General features: G+C 35.3%; 1 protein-coding gene and 1 pseudogene across 6 annotated transcripts in view; one reads left to right on the forward strand and one right to left on the reverse strand.

Annotated features, from left to right (window-relative positions):
- Positions 1 to 20,883, reverse strand: part of NBN (nibrin) — a 42,166-nt gene extending 21,283 nt beyond the window's left edge. Inside the window, exons 1-7 of one of the 5 annotated variants that reach the window (XM_081266709.1) lie at positions 20,460 to 20,877; positions 17,358 to 17,491; positions 15,369 to 15,517; positions 14,779 to 14,938; positions 12,408 to 12,511; positions 4,171 to 4,288; positions 3,428 to 3,621 (exon numbers count right to left, since the gene is read on the reverse strand). In XM_081266709.1, coding sequence (XP_081122835.1) covers positions 3,428 to 3,621; positions 4,171 to 4,288; positions 12,408 to 12,511; positions 14,779 to 14,938; positions 15,369 to 15,517; positions 17,358 to 17,491; positions 20,460 to 20,496 — 896 coding nt within the window. In that variant the 5' untranslated portion in view covers positions 20,497 to 20,877. Of the gene's footprint in view, positions 1 to 3,427; positions 3,622 to 4,170; positions 4,289 to 12,407; positions 12,512 to 13,921; positions 13,970 to 14,778; positions 14,939 to 15,368; positions 15,518 to 17,357; positions 17,494 to 20,459 lie in introns of those variants that run through there. The other 4 variants (XM_081266710.1, XM_081266711.1, XM_081266713.1 and 1 more) reach the window with 4 other exon arrangements.
- Positions 7,147 to 7,903, forward strand: LOC308633141 (protein BTG3-like; annotated as a pseudogene). The gene has a single exon. The product of its transcript is annotated as a protein BTG3-like (transcript).
- Positions 20,884 to 21,600: the final 717 nt, after the last annotated feature.

Here is a 21,600-nt window from a genome sequence, read left to right on the forward strand (position 1 = left end):
ACTGGGGATGTGGCTCAGTAGTCGAGTGCCCGAGTTAATCACTGGTAAACCCCTGCCCTGCTGTCGAAAAAAAAAATGTTAGAAACAAAATAAATAAGTGGTGGGCAGGGTTTCAGGATGAGGAATGAATAGTGGGAAAGGAGATTTGGAGGTGGATATAGTCATAAAAAGACAACATGAGGGATCTTGTGGTGATGGAACTATTTTGTATGCTGACTCTGGTGATGAATATAGACATACATGTGATAAAATTATATAACTAAATATACACACACCAATGACTAAAACTGAGGAAAATAAAAATAGGAAAATATAAACCTAGGTATAAAGAATATTGGGTAAATTTGTAGTAAAAAGAACAACACAGGGCTGGGAGTATAGGTCAATGGTAGAGTGCTTGCCTAGCATTTTCAAAGCCCTAAACTTCACCTTCTGCACAAGAAGAAAAGGAAAGGGAAAAAACATGACTAACAGAAAACTGGACAAGAGACATAAACAGGTATTTCACAAAGGAAGAAAAACAAATGTTCTATAAATGTGTGAAGAATTAAGTATCACTGGTGATCAGAAAAACACAAATCAAAACCACAGTAAGCAATGATTATAAATCCATTCACCTGGTAAAAATGAAAACATGACAATACCAAGTATTGAGGTACTGGGGTGTGGATTAGAACAAGATATATTCCATACTTATATAATTATGTTAAAATGAATTGAACTGTCCTGCATAACTAAAAAAAACTATTTAAAAAAGCCATAATAAAATTATACATTAAAAAAAGATGATATGCATCTAGAAGGATCTCTTCTATGTATCTCTTCTATTGTGGGTAGGAATGTAAAATGAAAAACAAAGTTCAGCATTCATATAATCCTGTAATTCTAGTCCTAGAAATGTGCATGTGCACATTGTATGTACACATAAAACAGACATTTTTTTGGTACTAAGGATTGAACTCAGGGATGCTTAACCACTGAGTCACATCCTCAGCTCTTTTTTATTTTGAGACAGGGTCTTGTAAAGTTGCTCAGTGCCCTGCTAGGTTGCTGAGGCTGATCTCAAACTTGTGATCCTTCTACCTCTGCCTCTAGAGTCACTAGGATTACAGACAGGAATGGGCCACCATATCTGTTGGCTAGAAATATTTTTAAAAATTTTATTCATTTGTTCTAATCAGTTATACATGAAAGTGGAATGCTCTTCAATTCATTGTACACAAATGCAGCACAATTTTTCATTTCTCTGGTTGTGCACAAAGTAGGGTCATACCATTCGTGAAGTAATACATGAACCATCTCATTCCACCATCTTTCCTATTCCCATACCCCCTTCCCTTTGCCCAATCAAAAGTTCCTTCACTTATTCCATGCCCCTCCCCCCGCATTATAAGAGTAGCATCCACCTATCAGAAAACTAGAAACATTTCTAAAAGGAAATCTTGGGTCTATGGTAATGGCTAAGTGGCAGAGTGCTTGTCTAGCATGTGTAAAATTCCTGACAGGAATTTTACATTCCTGGGTTTGACCCTCAGTTCCATGTAAAAAAAATAAACTAATAAAACAAAATTTAAAAAAAAAAAAAAGAATCTGTACCAGTACCAATAGGGAAGGTACAAAAAATGATAACAGTGTTTAAAATTTTTAAAATCTGGAAACAAGGTTTCAAAACCAGATAACAAATCTGGGGGCTGAATAAATGAACTAATATATGCACAAAGTGAAACATATTCTACAATGGAAACAAATAATTTACAACATGTATCACAATACTTACAACATAACATTGAAAGGAGAGAAAAAAAAACAAAGATTACATGTAGCACAATAACCATTTTATAAAGTTAAATACAAGAGACACATACAAATCCATATTAGGAATACATTTAAAAAAACTATAAAACTTCACAAAAGCAAGCAGGTAAATTGAGTGTGGTGGTATATGCCTGTAATCCTAATAATTTAGGATGCTAAGGCAGGAGGATTGCAAGTCTGAAGGCAGCTTAACAATTTAGCAAGACTTTCTCAAAATAAAAAAAAAACTAAAAAGTGCCCCTAGGCCAGAACCCTAATCACATGCACACATACACCCACTCCCAAAAAGTACAAGCAGATAAATGAAGATCCCAGGATTCAGAATGATCAAAGATCTAGCATGTATTATAGGTGGCACATTTAAAAATATTTATTATAGTATTAAAAGTAACTAATTATATAATTATTAAATCAAAAGATTTTATACTGTGTGTGATTTGATGATGACAATGTATCATTTATAATTCATCCAATTTTGTGCAAGCCTAGGAAATAGATGAGGGAAGGAGATGATTTAAAAAAAAAAAAAAAACTAAAGTAGTTACAGGCAGAGTTCCCAAATTTCATCTAAGGTTCTGGAAAAATACAGTACATTTTTGTTGTAGTAGTAGATTGGTATAACTTTGTTACAAAATCTACTTTTACAGTAGTTAATACATCTTCAATAAGTAAAATACTTATAGGACAGATGACTAAATTTTAACTTTTTATTTAGAAAAAAGCCAATTCCCATAATCAGAAGGACTTCTGGGAAAGGAAACATGGGTCTTTTGGAGAAAGCTGGCTGTGGACTTTTCATTTTGGGACTCAACTACTTTTTGCTGGTGAAAAGAAATTTAATCAACAGACGGCCAAGTCTGGTATTTCTATTAGTTTTTGGCTTCAACAATGCTAATATTATGATTAATAAAGAGTTTAAGGAAGTCAGGTGTGGTAGTGTACACCTGTAATTCCACTTCATTGGGAGGCTGAGGCCAGCGTATCAAAAATCTAAGGCTAGCCTGGGCAACTTAGTGAGATCCTGTCTCAAAATAAAAAATAAACAGGGTTGGAGATGTGGCCGAATAGTGGAGTTAGGTTCAGTTCTCAATACCCACAAAAGAAAAAAAAGTGTATGGAAACAAACACTTGATTGTAGCTCTTTTATATTCTCCTTCCCCACTATAAACACCATTCTATGGTATGTGACATTTTCCACCTACTTACCCATAAGAACTCATATAAAATGGATAGAAATTTTATATGCATTTTAATTGGTAATAAACATCAAGGGGCAAATACATTTCAGCTCCAATTTCAGAAAAAAAATCACTTTCTGAATGTTCACTTTGTAACATATTCTACAGAAAAACGTAATATTACTTTATTAATTTAAAGAGAAGTTTCTACAAATTCTATAGTAAAAAAGGCAGACAATCTTGAGATCAAGTTGTTATGTACACAGATATTCTATTTCTAGCATATCAAGTCACAATCAGTTCTCATGTATATTACAGGTTACATCCTTTATAATAATTCTTCTATCTGTTAAAATGAAGTACAACAAGGAAAATTACATATAAAATCTCCTCCCTGCATTTTTTCTCTTAACTAATGAAGAATAATTCTGTACCTTTGGAGCATATCCATAATTGAATGGACCCATTTTTTCTGAGAATCAGGAATTAAGATCTGTGTATTCGTTATTCCTATATCGACAACACAAATTCCAGGAGCTGAAAAGAAACTATCTTCTTCTTCATTTTCTTCTGTTATTAACCTAGCTTCTCCACCTCCAAAAATGACTGCTGAACTTAATTTCTTATGCTAAAAATGAAAAGAAACATTTAAAAAAGTGATGTAACATTCGTATTTCATTTTTTTTAGTACATTCTTAACATGTAAGAATTTGATTGGAGATGTGAAGTAGAATTTGTTCTACTTGCTGAATAGGCAACTTGAGGTTCCACTTTGGGAAAATCCTTGGTTCAGCAGGTGTCTCTGCAGCCCTCTTAATAATTCCCTTGCCTGCACTTCATCACATTTACCACACAGTCTAACTTACCTGCATAATTCTCTACAACATAAATTCTTGGAATCTCCATTTTGGTACACAGAAGACATTCCATAGATGTTTACCAACTGAACAAGTTAAGATATAAGTTTTCTATCCTCTCCAGTTTATTTATATAAGCTTAACTGATAATAAGAAATACTATAATCATACACAGGATTACCTGGTAGGTTCTGGTGCCTGGGCAGTTTTTTATTGTACTTCACAAAGCTACACAAAGCTCCCAAATGAAATGCTATTAATAACTATCATGAAAAGTATTAATGAGCCCTATTCTGTATGTTTTCTTTGGGAAACGTTACCTGTTTGGCATTTAGAAATATAAATGTTTTCCCTTTGAAGATTTGTTTTCTCTCCTGTCGTTCTGATAGATCAATATTTTTACTTCCAATAGTTGGTTCATCAATAGGTGGGTAAAAACTGTAAAAATAATTGAAGAATACTTTATATACCACTCTGTATGTTTACTATTAAATTAGTAAATGATGTGACTATTTGATAGTAGAAAGACTCAATTTCATTAATACTATCTTAGTATTTAATAAAACAATTAAGAGTTCTATCTGGCACAAAATGACAAAACTCATCTAAATTCCTTTTTAAAAAATATGGTGAAAGGTGCCACATATTATAGCAGAATTGTCTTTATTTTCTCAAAATAAAAATAATCCAAGGTAGATAATCATAACAAGATATAAATTAAATATATATGATCTAAACAGATTACATGAATTACAAAAGGTTGAAAGTTTTGTGGCAGATCTCCTCCTATCCAAGTTCTACAAGGAAAACAAAGAAGGCACACAAGAGTAGTTTGTTGCAAAAGTGAGGAACAATGACCTTGAGAAATTATGCTTTTTATAACTAGTTATAAGCAAGCCTGCTCTTTGCCTCAAGAGGGAGACATTATTTCATTTCTCAAGGTTTCTCACTATAAACATAACTGAGAAGTGGACTGTGTAAAGGGATGTCAGGGATGTATATTCTTGGCATATCTAACAAGTTGTGGATGAATGCAAGAGACCCATGGAACATGGGTTCACAGTGTTAACCCATTGATGTCCTAATAGTATCTTCCAAAAACAATACTTTTTTGAAATAAGGTAATATATTAAGCACTCCATAATATGAGAGACTCCGTAAAAAATTAAAAGCAAGTCCTTTTCTAAAGAGTAATGTGCATATGTTCAGACATATAGAATATTTTAATAAATGTCCCTTGTTAGAATATAGATGATTAAAGTTAAATACTCCTTTCATTTTTTTTTAATATTTATTTTTTAGTTCTCGGCGGACACAACATCTTTGTTGGTATGTGGTGCTGAGGATCGAACCCGGGCCGCACGCATGCCAGGCGAGTGCGCTACAGCTTGAGCCACATCCCCAGCCCCAAAATACTCCTTTTAAACAGAATCTTTTAAAAATGACTTCATCTACACTAGCATCAAGAGGATCATTTTTGAAATGAATTATCACAAATCATGTTAGGTACATGAAACTGCAACTGCTTTTTGATGATAGTGCAAAGATACAGATATAGCTGAACTAAACAGGACTGCACTTTTTCTTGGGTAAAAATATATTTTGCCTCCTAACTTAAGTATAGGATTAGTAATCATGATTTTGCAAAACTAAAGAAGAGTTATTCATGTAATCAAAAGAGTCACTCAGGGGCTGGGGTTGTGGCTCAGTGGTAGAGCACTTGCCTAGCATGTGTGAGGCACTGGGTTCAATCCTTAGCACCACACAGAAATAGATAAATAAATATAATCTATTTCTGTAAAGGTATTATGTCCATTTACAACTAAAAATATAAAAAAAGTCATGTTATTATTTCCTATAAACTTTGTATCATTTCTATCACTAGTTTCCTATCATTTCCATTACTAATTAATGCTTTTAAATAAAATATTTTTTTTCTACCAGTAACTGAGTACTGAGAAATTTTCAACAAATATATCAAAATAGATCCAGATAGGTGTAGAAATCTATTAAGGCAAATAATAGGCATTTTAAAATATTAAGAACCTGATCACCAATGGTCATCATCAAATATGGGCTAATATAATAGACTTTCCTGGTTAACAGTGAATTAGGCATTATTCAATCTTATAGTACCTAAAAACTCTGCACTGAATGAAATACCTTATAATAATTAGTAATAGTTTACATTTATCTAGAAAAACATTTTAATTATTTTTTAAAAATTATTTTTAGTAGTAGATGGACATATTACCTTTACTTTATTTATTTATTTTTAGGTGGTGCTGAAGATTGAACCCAGTGATGCACCCAGTGGTAGGCAAGAGCTCTACCACTGAGCTATAACCCCAGCCTAACATTTTAATTTTAAAACCTACTCAAATATTAAAAACTGTCCTGAAGAAATACGATGAGCTTACAGACATTTTGTAGTCATGTAGAGCCAGAAACTGTGCTGAACCTATTAGTCAAAGGCAGATCCAGATTAAACAGACCAGAAAATCTGAAAAGATAGAGGAATCAATGACTTAATTCTTTTTTTTTTTTTTTTGTATCAAGGTTGAACCCAGGGATGCTTATGCACTGAGCCACATTCCCAGTCTTTTTTTATATTTTATTTAGAGATAGGGTCTTGCTGAGTTGCTTAAGGCCTAGCTAAATTGCTGAGGCTGGCTTTGAACTTACAATTCTCCTGCCTCAGCCTCCTGAGCTACTGGGATTATGGGCAGGCATAGTGGCTCCATAACTAATTCTGAAAACTCCAAGACCACAAATGCATCCACCAGTAGTGAAAACTTACAAGATGCTCTACCCTCAAGTAATCTAAAATTACCAATGGCTTAATATTTACAGGATTTATGGACTACCTAGAAGGTTCATGAATAAGTTTCTGGGGAAAATATGATTCTGTTAAATACTAAGCAAGCTTGTAATATGTAAGTGAAGTTTACTAAGGAGAGCCCCATTCTCATAAGGGTCTAGGAATCAAGAAACGTTAAGAATGTTCTATTTCAAAATCTGAGAATCTTTTCCCACAGTCCGGAAGTTACATTATTTGCCAGGTTATATTAAAAAACCTCCCAAATGAAAATTATAAAGAAGGTGAAGCTCGCCTGCCTGCCCGCCCGCCAGCCGGTCCCCAACGCGGGAGCCACACACTCCGCTCAGGACAAGGCTCCCAGGGCTCCCTGTTGCCCAGCGAAAGCCACTGAGCTGGCAACCTCGGTTCCCGACCGGACATGGTCATGGCTGCTAAATCTGCAGCCCCAGAGAAGCGGCACCGCGGCGGGGGAAAAATGAAGAATGAAATTGCTGCCGTTGTCTTCTTTTCACAAAGCTAGTTCGAAAACATGATAAGTTGAAAAAAAAGGGCAGTTGAGAGATTTGCTGAGAAATTGACTCTAATACTTCAAGAAAAATATAAAAATCACTGGTATCCAGAAAAAACATCAAAAGGACAGGCTTACAGATGCATTCATGTCAATAAGTTTCAGAGAGTTGATTCTGATGTCCTAAAAGCCTGTGAGAACAGCTGCATCTTATACAGTGACCTGGGTTTGCCAAAGGAGCTCACTCTCTGGGTGGACCCATGTGAGGTGTGCTATGGGTATGGAGAGAAAAACAATGAATTCATTGTTGCAAGCTTTGAAAATGAGGATGAGAACAAGGATGAGATCTCCAAGAAAGTTACCAGGGCCCTTGATAAAGTTACATCTGATTATCACTCGGGATCCTCCTCTTCAGATGAAGACACAAGTAAGGAAGTGGAAGTGAAACCCAATTCTGTAACTGCAGCCGGGAGCCCTGTGTACCAGATTTCAGAACTGATATTCCCACCTCTCCCAGTGGTACCTTTTGCCTAGGAAAAAACCAGGAATGTACAGAGGGAATGGCCATCAGAGTCACTATCTTCCTCCTGTTCCACTTGGTTTTCCAAATCAGGGAAGGAAAAATAAACCATATCGCCCAATTCCAGTGATATGGATACCTCCTCCTGGAATGCATTGTGACCGGAATCACTGGATTAATCCTCATATGTTAGCACTTCACTAGCTCCTTTTGATTCTATGAGTGTCATGTTGAGAGTAAGAAGAATATATCTTACTACACATTAAAAGTTCAAAGTTCATACTCAGTAGTGAAGTTAGATGGGCCAAAACCATCAAACTTATTTTTATGGAGAAGTTATTGAGAATAATCTTTCTTAAAAAAATATATATATATATATATACACACACACACACACACACACACACACTTTAGATATATTGATATAGTTTGAGAAACTTTATTATAAAGTTAGTCAAGTGCCTGAGTTTTTAATATTGGACTTGAGTATTTACATATTGTGCACCAACTCTGTTGTATACAAAACACTGTAGGAGTGGACGATTTGTTCTAGCACCTTTAAGCATTTACTTTATGGAGAGTATGTAAGTTATTTATATACAAGGAAATCTATTTTATGTCATTCTTTAGAAAAGTTGCATGAAATCATGTAGTTGCAAATAGAAAGTAGTTTGAGGCAATAAATAAATAAAGAAAGAAAGAAGGCGAAAAATCTGATTTTGGGTGACTAAGACAAGCAGACATCTATTATTAATAGGGATATAAATAGGGGCTGGGGATGTGGCTCAAGCGGTAGCGCGCTCGCCTTGCATGCATGCGGCCCGGGTTTGATCCTCAGCACCACATACCAACAAAGATGTTGTGTCCGCCGAGAACTAAAAAATAAATATTAAAAATTCTCTCTCTCTCTCTCTCTCTCTCTCTCTCCCCTTAAAAAAAAAAATAGGGATATAAATAGTACCTAAAAACTCTGCACTGGGCAAAACAGCTTACAATAAGTAGTGATTTAACTTGAAAAACACTTTAATTTTTAAAACTTGCTCAAATATTAGAATTGTCCTATAGAGATATGACAAACTAATAGATAATCTATTGTGCCATATAGACTGTAATCTACTGACATGCATTTTTAAGTAAAGAAGTTCTTGTGCTATTAAATTGACTGACTATGCAATCCGAAAAATAAAAAGCCTTTGTTCTCAAGGACAATATATATTACTTCTACGCATCATTAACATAATATAGAGGGAACAGATCTTCTAGACTGATGATTCACAAACTTGACACAGCATCAAACTAATAATAAAATAAAGCTTTTATGAATCTTCCCATATATTGTTTCAATTAGCAACATGAACCATTTTTTTAAACAAGGTGACATTCTCAGACTTTAAATACTGTATACTCTTACTAATACTTTTAAGAACTCAGCTGATTTCAAGAAATAGAAAAAGAAGGAGCTCTTCCAAATTCATTCTATGAGACCAACATCACTTTGATCCCAAAACCAGACAAAGATACTTCAAAGAAAGAAAACTACAGACCAATATCTCTAATGAACTTGGATGCAAAAATTCTCAATAAAATTCTGGCGAATCGAATACAAAAACATATCAGAAAACTTGTGCACCATGATCAAGTAGGATTCATTCCTGGGATGCAAGGATGGTTCAATATACGGAAATCAATAAATGCTATCCACCACATCAATAGACTTAAAGACAAGAACCACATGATCATCTCGATGGATGCAGAAAAAGCATTTGACAAAGTACAGCATCCCTTTATGTTCAAAACACTAGAAAAACTAGGGATAACAGGAACTTACCTCAACATTGTAAAAGCTATCTATGCTAAGCCTCAGGCTAGCATCATTCTGAATGGAGAAAAATTGAAGGCATTCCCTCTAAAATCTGGAACAAGACAGGGATGCCCTCTATCACCACTTCTATTCAATTTAGTTCTCGAAGTACTAGCCAGAGCAATTAGACAGACAAAAGAAATTAAAGGCATAAAAATAGGAAAAGAAGAAATTAAACTATCGCTATTTGCGGATGACATGATAATATACTTAACAGACCCAAAAGAGTCTACAAAGAAGCTGCTAGAGTTAATAAATGAATTCAGCAAAGTGGCAGGTTATAAAATCAACACGCATAAATCAAAGGCATTCCTATATATCAGCAACAAAACTTCTGAAATGGAAATAAGGAAAACCACTCCATTCACAATATCCTCAAAGAAAATAAGATACTTGGGTATCAACCTAACAAAAGAGGTGAAAGATTTATACAATGAAAACTACAGAACCCTAAAGAGAGAGATAGAAGAAGATCTCAGAAGATGGAAAAATGTACCCTGTTCATGGATAGGCAGAACTAACATCATCAAAATGGCGATATTACCCAAAGTTCTCTATAGGTTTAATGCGATGCCAATCAAAATACCAACGGCATTTCTTGTAGAAATAGACAAAGCAATCATGAAATTCATATGGAAAAACAAAAGACCCAGAATAGCAAAAGCAATTCTAAGCAGGAAGTGTGAATCTGGAGGTATAGCGATACCAGAGGTCAAACTGTACTACAAAGCAATAGTAACAAAAACAGCATGGTACTGGTACCAAAACAGGCGGGTGGACCAATGGTACAGAATAGAAGACACAGAGACTAATCCACAAAGTTACAACTATCTTATATTTGATAAAGGGGCTAAAAGCATGCAATGGAGGAAGGATAGCATCTTCAACAAATGGTGCTGGGAAAATTGGAAATCCATATGCAACAAAATGAAATTGAATCCCTTTCTCTCGCCATCCACAAAAATTAACTCAAAATGGATCAGGGAGCTAGATATCAAATCAGAGACACTGCGTCTGATAGAAGAAAAAGTTGGCTACGATCTACAAATTGTGGGGTCGGGCTCCAAATTCCTTAATAGGACACCCATAGCCCAAGAGTTAACAACCAGAATAAACAAATGGGACTTACTTAAACTAAAAAGTTTTTTCTCAGCAAGAGAAACAATAAAAGAGGTAAATAGAGAGCCTACATCCTGGGAACAAATCTTTACCCCCCACACCTCTGATAGAGCCCTAATATCCAGAATGTACAAAGAACTCAAAAAATTAAATAATAAGATAACAAATAACCCAATTAACAAATGGGCCAAGGACCTCAACAGACACTTCTCAGAGGAGGACATACAATCAATCAACAAGTTCATGAAAAAATGCTCACCATCTCTAGCAATCAGAGAAATGCAAATCAAAACCACCCTAAGATACCATCTCACTCCAGTAAGATTGGCAGCCATTATGAAGTCAAACAACAACAAGTGTTGGCGGGGATGTGGGGAAAAAGGTACACTTGTACACTGCTGGTGGGGCTGCAAAATGGTGAGGCCAATTTGGAAAGCAGTATGGAGATTCCTGGGAAAGCTGGGAATGGAACCACCATTTGACCCAGCTATTGCACTTCTCGGACTATTCCCTGAGGACCTTAAAAGAGCGCACTATAGGGATACGGCTGCATCAATGATTATAGCGGCACAATTCACAATAGCTAGACTGTGGAACCAACCTAGATGCCCTTCAATAGATGAATGGATAAAGAAAATGTGGCATCTATACACAATGGAATATTATGCAGCACTAAGAAATGACAAAATCATAGAATTTGCAGGGAAATGGATGGCATTAGAGCAGATTATGCTAAGTGAAGCTAGCCAAGCCCTAAAAAACAAATGCCAAATGTCTGCTTTGATATAAAGAGAACAACTAAGAACAGAACAGGAAGGAAGAGCATGTGGAAAAGACTACAGATAACAAAGACGAATGGGGGGAGAGAAACGGAGAGAGAAGGGAAAGCATATGGAAATGGTAGGAGACCTTCAAGGATACATAAAATTACAAGAGGCTATGAGGGGCAAGGGGGAGGGAAAAAAAAGGGAGAGAATTGAACAACAGCAGGGGAGATAGAGAGGGAAGATGGGAGGGGAGGGGAGGGGAGGGGTGATAGTAGGGGTTAGGAAAGGTAGCAGAATACAACAGACACTAATATGGCATTATGTAAAAATGTGAATATGTAACAGATGTGATTCTGCAATCTATATTTGGGGTGAAAATGGGAGTTCAAAACACAATTTGAGTCTAATGTATGAAAGATGATATATCATGAGCTATGTAATGCTTTAAATAATCAATAAAAAATTAAAAAAAAAAAAAAGAACTCAGCTGGACAATTATAAGTCTCATTTTTGAAATGAGATAACTGAAGCTCACAAGAAACAAGGTCTATGCTCAAGGCCATAGCTCTGCTACTATTTTTGTTCTGTGCTACATGGCTCCTGAAGAAGGTTGCTGCATCATGCATTTTCAGGGGTTCCTCTTGCATGATGGAACATATGCTCTTCTGACCAAATCTCAAGGCCATTTACTCTCCTTCCATTTTTTTCTTTAAGTAATTAGTATTTATTTAATGTTTGTTTTATGAACATAAGAAACAACCTACAAGGAATTTGGGAAATCCTTTCTTTATAAGCTAACAACAACAACAACAACAAAAACTGCCATTAGCAATACTGAATTATAACATCAACTATTACATACTAAAATAGTCATTAAACAGGGTATTAGTCTAAATAAAATCAGTGCCATCTATTTTATATGTCCTATCTTGTTATGTTATATTTGAAATACATAATGTACCTTTCAATTTGTGGAGGCTGTTTCTTGGACTGAACTGCTTTCAGAAATTCAGTAAAATATTCTGGCTTTACAATTGGACGTCCACAGATGAGTGCACATATTGTCTAAAATGAAGAAAATATACATAAATATATATGATCATACATCAACTTTTTTAAAAAAATAAAATGTTTTAAGTTATAAACTAGAAAGAGACTGTTCTATATTGTTTTTCCTTTAGAGTCCTAAATTTATAAAGGAAGCACAATTTATAAAATGTATTTGGTCATTGCTTAGTTTTAGAATACAAGTTATTATAAAATCAACCATTCACAAATTTAATTTAATAATTGCTTTTGAGGGGGTGGTGGTGGGACATGTAACAAAATACCAATCAATTTAAAACATATTCCAATTTTAAAAACATTAAAATGTGAAAAGCATATTGTAGACCTAAAAAAATGCATCTGCTGCAGAGGAGACTATTAAGAAATAAATAAGCCTCAAATCAGATATAGTCACAAACTCTGAAAAGATTTGAAACTATTACTATGAGCAATGGAAATGAAAATGCAGAGACTGGGCATAAATCTATGAAATAATACAGCAAGAGTTTATAAGGATGTTTTTAATAACAAAGGGTCTGGTCTAAACAGGGACAAGCAGATATAGGGCACATCTCAAGAACAGAATTTGAGATACTAACCTCCAATATGAATGAAATAAATAACTTATAGCATGAAGTAGTAATGTGCAATTCAATACTGGATTGAGTAAACCATAACACATGTGACTCCTGGAAAATTATTTAATTGTTCCATATCTCAATTTGTACTTCTAGGTTCTCTTTTGGTTCTAACATTCTATAATTTTAACAATATAAGTTAATTTGCATTTTGGAAAAATTTTGAAAAAACAATACAATGACCATGTTTTCTTTTTTGGCATATGATTAATCAGAAATATGGAAAAAGATAAAAAATATTGAAAAAAGTCTGCAAACCATGTTAATGTCTAATAGAGAAAGATTCACTATTCAGTTCTGTCATGGAGTCAGTACAGTTTCTCAAGACAATCTAACTGCCTTTGATCTTGCTTTACACCTACCACACAAGTATATGATTGTTTACTCCATTTCCTTAAGTACCTTACTATTTTAATGGGGATTTCCTGGAGCCCATACTCAAATATTCCAATCACAGTAACAGTATATTCCTACTATAAATTAATAGACATTCTGATTTATGAATCTACCATCTGTGGGTTTATTTGTATAAATTAGTACTGTGGAGGCTATTCATGTGCTGAATATATGAATCAATTTCATAAACTTGCAACAATGAAAAATTCTTGATGAGAGGTATCCTCAATCAAGGTACAACTTTAACTTGAGGTTTGATTTAAGCTGCAAGCCTATGACACTTCTTTAGAGTAATGCTTATATTTAATTGTATTAATTATATTGAACATTAAAATATTTTTTAATCATCTCTATATAGATATTAACCTAAAACAATCCCATATCTATAGTTAACCTGTTTAAAAGGAGACGAATCACCTCCCAATGTCATTCTTCAATTAGATTTGGATATAAACAAATCTGAGGAAGATGCAAAATCTGAAAACATACCAAAATATATTACTGTTTAACATATAATCAGCATCTTCTAAAGGTACACATCTACATATCTTTAGGTTGTGAAGATTTATTAATGTTAAACTACATAAAAACTTAAAAAGTCTTTGATTAGGGCCTTAAATCAAATAAATACTAAAATACTAAGAGAGCTTCAAATCACAAAATGATATCAGAAACTGGAGGAAGACAACTTCACAGAAGAGACATGCATGCTAATTTTGAAAACGAGCCTCTTTGCTTTTAGAGAGCACAAATTATGAACTCCATTAAACTTCATGGTGAAAGGATAACACAAATCCTTTTGAAAATGCTAAATCAAAATCTGAAATCTAATTTAATGTGCTTCTGCTTGTCTCAGATAATAAACAGGTTATCCCAAAAGCCATGTGAACCTAAATAAAGCCAGGGAGTGGAAATATACAAATCTATGACTAAGAGATCTGATAGTTTCAAAGCAAAGCTTTTTAAAAGTCTGTGTATAGGTACAGGCTGGATGTGGTGGCGCAAGCCTATAATCCCAGCAGTTTGGGAGGTTAAGGCAGGAGGAACACAAGTTCAAAGCCAACCTTAGCAACTTAAGCAAGGCTCTAAGCAAGTTAGCAAGACTCCTTGTGGAAAAAAAAAAAAAAAAAGGTGGGTAATGTGGCTCAGGGATACAGTGATTCTGGGTTCAATCCCTGGTACTGAGAAAAAAACCAAAAAGCTTAGTGGGTGAGTAAGCTTAGGTTTATAGAACTTAATTTTAACACCTACTTTAATGGTAACTTTAACTGATATCATAACAAGGTGAGTACATTCTTCTGTCCAGTTGTTTACAGTAAGTCCTCCAAGTTGCAATATAGCTTGATTTAAAGCAGTTTTCCCAGAGACATCTAAACAAGAAGAGCATGCAACCAAAGGCTCATATTCTACTCTGTAAGTGAAAATAAGTTATAAAAAGTTCTATTATTATAGTTATAGACATGGCAATTTTAAGAAATTTAAACCTTTAAGCTCACATCACATTTTTATGTATCATTAAACTTTATAACCTATGAAATTATCATTTCCTAAGTCTTGAGTTCCAGTAAAGATAAAATGATCAAAGTTAACATTATACTTTGACCTATGTCAAGCAACTGAACTCCCATTATGGTTCTCAGAGCCTGCACAAACTGCCGTTCACTTTTATCACTACCTATGATTGACAAATGTATAACCACAAGGGTTCACTACTGTGCTAGGAATTTAATTATATTGATATACTGTTTTCAATTCATTATCCATAAATATTCTTATCTTTTAGAACTAGTTTGGTATAAAATAAAACTGTTCATTTTAATGTCAAATTTAAAACTTCTCACCTGAATTTACTTTCAAATACTCCAAAGGTAACCCTATCTCCTGTCTTCAAAGTTTGAGAAAGGCCATTCTGCATTTTTTCCTCATTAACAAAGGTACCATACTTAGAATTATCTTTTATCGTTAATGTAGGGATTTCATTTATTTGACTCTGAAAAAAAAATCAACAAATAATTTATAGTCTTTTACCACTCAGAAATTCAATTTTCAAGGAAAGGATTTCAAAAGATGAATAACTTTTTGAACAAGCAAAAGCTAAGTAGACAATATAATTTAAGGTTGCCTTCAGGAATGATCACTGAAGTGGCAATTAATAATTTCTTAAGAAAATTTCTTAAACCCAGATTACTGCTTTTATAACATATATTGGCTTTTTTAAAATCAGTGCAATTATATTAATAATCCTAAGTTATAGGATTTTCCTGACTCTGATTTCACACATTTTAGAAGTTTTTGTTTGAGGACAGTTTGTCTCACATATAATATGTCAGTTTCATTTCCAAAAAATTCTTTTTTCCTTTTTAAATGATCAAAATCACATTGTAAAAACTGGTCCAATAAGAATAAAGAGTTAAAAGCTAGAGTTTCTTACTTATAGTAATAATTTACTTTTTCTGTAGGAATTTCAATAATGTTTCTCTATACCTAAAAGAACAGACACAAAACCAAAATATCACAAAATGAACCCAGTTTTTGCTATATGTGGTCACTGCTCAAAATAATGGATTGCCTTTTTTAGTACCACAAACATTATTGTGAGCACAGGTATTTATATACATTTCTCTTTTCATACATTTGTATCCATGGTTGTGATTAAATAAATCACAAGCGATTTGTGTTATTAAAACAAATCATCAAGGGGCTGGGGTTGTGGCTCAGTGGTACAGGCTTACCTAGCATGTATGAAACATTGGGTTCGATCCTCAGCACCATATAAAAATAAATAAAATAAAGGTATTGTGTCCATCTACAACTAAAAATATTTAAAATAATTAAATAAATAAATCACCAAAGCTATTCAAAGGAGCTGTGTGGCATACTTGAGAATTATCTTCCCTTGTACAATAAAATGATTTTTACTGTGAAATTTTGTTTTATAAGGAAAATGCTTGTGTCCATAGGGAGAGTCATGAAGGTCCAATCATTCACTGTTCTATTCCTAGACTTGGTATGATGACCGATACACATTACCCACTCAATAAATGTGCTATAATTTGGATCTGGAGTGCCTCCCAAAGGTCCATGTGTTCAAGGCTCAGTTGTCAGCCTATGGTTCCACTGGGAGGTGGTGGGATCTTTAAAGATGAGCCTAATGAAAGGAAGTATGTCCCTGAAGAGGACGTTGGAACCTTGGCCCTTGCTCTTTGTGCTTCCAGGCTGCATGGAAGTGAGTAGTTACCTCCACCAAGAACTCCTACCATAATGTTCTATGAGGTAATGGGTCCATGGCAATATGGCAAAGCAACCATGGACTCAAACTATGAGCCAAAATAAAACTTCTTCTCTTTAGATTTCATCACAGTGATAAAAAGCTAACACGAAATACAAACATGCTCTACTTCCTCTGAGTTTCTAAATCACTAAGGGTAAGTTACTAACACAGAAACTTCAAACACAAATATCACTGGTACCACTGCCAACCATAAGGATTTTTTTTTTTATAGTATTGCTAATTAAATGCAATGTTAGCCAAGTGGTCTGCCACAGGGCAATACCCCCATCCCAAATTATAAGTACTTAATTTTGTTAACATTAAGATAAAAATCCAGGGGCTGGGGTGTGGCTCAGTGGTAAAACGCTTGCCTAGTACACGTGAGGCACTGGGTTCAGTTCTCAGCACTTCATAAAAATAAATAAAAGTCCATCAACAACTTAAAAAAATCCAGTTCCATGAAAACAAAAGGTCCAATGAACTTTCATATGCACCAAGATAATCTGTAATGATTTCAGTTGCCTTACTTCAAACTAGTGAAATAAAATTAGTAACATACCAGATTGGTTAGAGAAAAGTTAGCTGTTAACACAGCATGATTTCGACTGATTGACTGATCCTCTTCAATTAAAATGGCACAGTTTTTCCTTCCAACAATGTACTCAATACCAGTCAAAAGTCTGTATGGTTCTCCTAAGCAAAAAAAAAAAAAGAAAAAAAAAAGTAAATTGAAGACACATGTGTAAATACACATACATACATATATGTGTGTACAGAAAATGTGATGTCAAATATTTAAATAAAACTTTTGATGTTTAAATGTTAATCAACTTTGTTTATATCAAACTTGTGTTTTCTAATAAAGCCCCATAAAGGACAAAAAATAATTCCTAAATAGATGAAAGGCTATATCATTTTTCTAAAGGGAAAACAATATTGAAAGAAGTAAATGTTCCCCCTAATTAACTTATACATTTAATGTATTACCAAGAAATCATAATATTGTGTTTGGAACTCAATTACATAGATTAAAAAATTCATTAGGAAAGTATGTTTAAAAGTAGCCAAGAAAAATTTGAATAGTATTACAGGAACTTGCCCTATCAGACAGCAAAGTATGCCATAAAGCCATAGTAATTAAAAGGTATGAAAGTTACAATACAGCTATACAACTCCTGGTGAAGTCAGCATGCAAGATAAACCTGCATATACATGTTCACTGTGGCACTGTTCACAATAGCCAAGATAGGGAATCAGGCTAGGTGCCCATCAACAAATGGATAAAAAGAAAATACAGTATATATACAAAATGAAATTCATTCAGCCATAAAAGAATGAAATGTTATTTTCAGGAAAATGGATAGAAATGGAGGTTATCAGCCAGACATAGAAAGATTAAGTACTACATGTTTTCTCTGATATGTAGAAACTGGGCGGGGCAGGAGAGAAAGAAGGAAAGAAAGAAAAGACCTGAAAACAGAAAATGGACTGTCAAGAAAGGAGAAGAAAATTGGAGGGTATTAAAGAAGGTTGACAAAGCATCCCATGTGTAGCCAGGTGTGGTATACACCTGTAATCCCAGCAACTCAGGATGTTGAGGCAGAAGGATCACAAGTTTGAGGCCCACCTGGGCAACTTAGTGAATTTTAAAAAAAGAAGAAAATAAAAAGGGTTGGGAATGTAGCTCAGTGGTAAAGTGAGTTCTCTTCCTAGTACCATTAAAAAAAAAAAAGATAATGCACATATGGAAATGCCACAGTGAAACCCATTAATTTTTACAATTAATAAAACTAAATGATTAGAAAAAGCCTTCAAACATAAACAGGTACATAAAAAGGTCTGAAATGGATTAGGAGTAAATAATACAGATCAAGGCAATAAATTCTGGATGGGATTCAAGTGCAGATTTGGGGGAATTTTGTTTTTATGTTAAACATAGAATCAATAGGAAATGATTATTAGTTTTAAAAACACATTGTAAATCACACATTGTTGGAGTAACAGTATGTTGGGGATTTGTGAAATTTAGCCTGGGAGCAGGGGATTCCATTACCACAATTGTAGGATGATTAGAGCAGTTATATTAGACAAGTTGGAAAGGAGCCCAGGAAAGCCCTGAACTCCATTCTGGAAAGTAGTTTGGACTACATGGCCTGTTAATCAGATTCTTAACCTGGATAGTTTCAAGGAAAAACCTTTGTTGTTTACCACACAACACAAACTGGATTAGGGGACTGATCCAAAGCTTGCATCAGATTATGATAATAGTTCATGACACTCTACTACAACCTAACCTGAGTATCAGTCAATCAGACTGCCTGTCAACTGATCAGACCATGGTTATGTATCAGGCAAATGCTGAGGTGGAACCAATCAAGCTGTTTTGTATGGCTTCCTTTCCTGTCTATAAATGTTGCCTGGCCAAGAGGCTGAACGAAACGCTCTGAACATCTACTCGTTTAAGGTTATGCTTGATTCACAAATCCTTATTTCTTCAAACTCTGCTCAACTTAATTTGTTCCAAGTTTCTTTCTTTCAGCAGTGCTAGGGTCTGGCATAGGCTAGGAAAGCATCCTATCACTTTGAGACAAGGTCTCCCTGCACTGCCCAGACTGAATTCAAACTTGTCAATCTTCCTGCCTTGGCCTCCAAGTAGGTGGGATTACATGGATGCACCATAGGCCAAGTTTTTCTTATAACACACCTACAGGAGACCTGAGAACCAGTCAGATTTCTTTTGTTTTTTAAAATATTTATTTTTTTAGGTGTAGTTTATTTTTATGTGGTGCTGAGGATCGAACCCAGGGCCGCCTCCTACGTGCTAGGCAAGTGCTCTTCCGCTGAGCTACAATCCCAGTCCTCCAGTCAGGTTTCTTTAAATGAACATAATCCTAACTTGTCCATAAACACAAAATTTGTGGACAAATCGCAGTACTCCAAGCCACAGGGATGCCCTCTTCTATGTATTTTTGTTCTAGTTATCTTCACATTCCCAAACATTATCAATTTAGCCTCTTCATTGATTTTTTTTTTCCAATCACAATGTAAACTTTCTGAGGACAAGACCCAATTATAGGTACTTGCTTAACTTTCTATCAACGAATAACAACACACAGGAGGCAACCAGTAACTTATGAGGAAAAATTTCTACTGCTGGAAGTTCAGGAAAGGGGTTGGGGAATCATCTTTTCCCACTGTACAGCTATTTTGGGGGAAAGGTCTGAAACAAATCTGAAAGCATGTTTTCCTGTGTGCCACGTGGTTCTTCAAAAAAGAAAAAAAAAAAGAAACGCTTTGCCCCAGACGGATCGCTTCCTTGTCATCCTGTGGTCTGGCTTTGTTAACTCCCTGGTGATCTCTTCCTAAAAGCCTACGACCAGGTGTCCCAAAAGGAAGTCGTCGGGGGCTGGCTCCATCAGGTCGCGTGAGCAGGTGCTGGTTCCCGTCTGGTGCGGACTGAGTCGCCGCACCGTCCCGGAAGAAAACGCGGCGTCCTCACGCAAACTTCCGACTTTAGCATCCCGCTTTCACAGAATCCCAGGGCTGGCACAGAGGCCGCGCCGGAAGGCAGCGAGAGCGGACCGGAAGCGTCGCTCCGCACACTCCACGCAGCAGCTGCTCCCGGGAAAGCCGGGTCTCTATCTTTCCCTTCCACCCTTACCTTGGGCCGGGCCCGCTGCGGGAAGGAGCTTCCACATGGGTCCGGCTCCTCAGGACTGGAGCTGACCACCGGCCGCCTCGCAGCGGATAGCCGATGTACACGCGATCACAGCACGGGCAATGCGCGGGAACACTAGGACGTGCGCGCTCCCGGCAGTCGCGCAAGCCCTGTTGGAAACCGAGGGATGGGGCGGGAATGCTATTGAGCGCTAGGGCGCCACCTGGTGGTAAGGAGCAACGCAGTATGAACTGAAAGGTGTTGCATTAAGAGAATGAAAGCCGGGCTTCATTTTAAGGTGTTCATAAAATATAAGATTTTTTTTTCTGATTGTGAAAGGAAATAATTTTTTAAATTATCCCTAAAGCAATGTGATGAAGTCTTCTGATCAAATACGCTAACTGATCGTTTAGTTCCTTGCATTTGCAATGTCTTAAATTTCGGTTGTTACTTAGATCAGTAATGATGAAGGTAAGGATTTTACCTGAAAGGCAACTCATTACATTAAATATTTTTTAAAGTTTAAATCAACTTCTCCATTTTATCAGGTTCCACTTTCATCTAATCCCATTCCAAGTACTGAGCAGACTACATTTCCAACTGTTCTTTTACTGGCCTAGCATTCCCTAAGAGGATACCATTCACCTCTTGCACATTGCCAAATAAACATCTGAGATCACACTTCTGATCATGTAATTTCTGGTTGACAAAAGCGGATTGTAACAGAAAATAAAAACATGCCACTTTAAAAGCTTGGCTTACCAGTCTCTGTTATCAACATAGATGCAAAAAAATCCTAATACAAGATTAGTAAATTGAATCAAGTGGTATTATAAAAAGAATAACCACACCCAGGTGGGCTATATTCCAGAAACAGAAGGGTGGATTAACACTGGAGGAAAAAAAATCAGCATAATTCACCAGAATAAATTCTTTAAAAAGGAGAAAAATTTCTGCATCATTTTAGTAGATGCAGAAAAAGCATTTGATAAAATTCAATACTCATTCATGACAAAAGCTCACTGAAAAATAGGAATAGAAGGATCATTCTTGACCTGATAAAAGACATCTACAAAAAAATTACAGCTTACATTATACTGAAGATAAATTATTGATCATTTTCCCTTGACATCAGGAATGAAAT

The sequence above is a fragment of the Spermophilus citellus genome (genome assembly GCF_964194105.1).
Source record: "Spermophilus citellus genome assembly, chromosome: 14".
In the NCBI taxonomy this organism is placed as follows: Eukaryota; Metazoa; Chordata; class Mammalia; order Rodentia; family Sciuridae; genus Spermophilus; species Spermophilus citellus.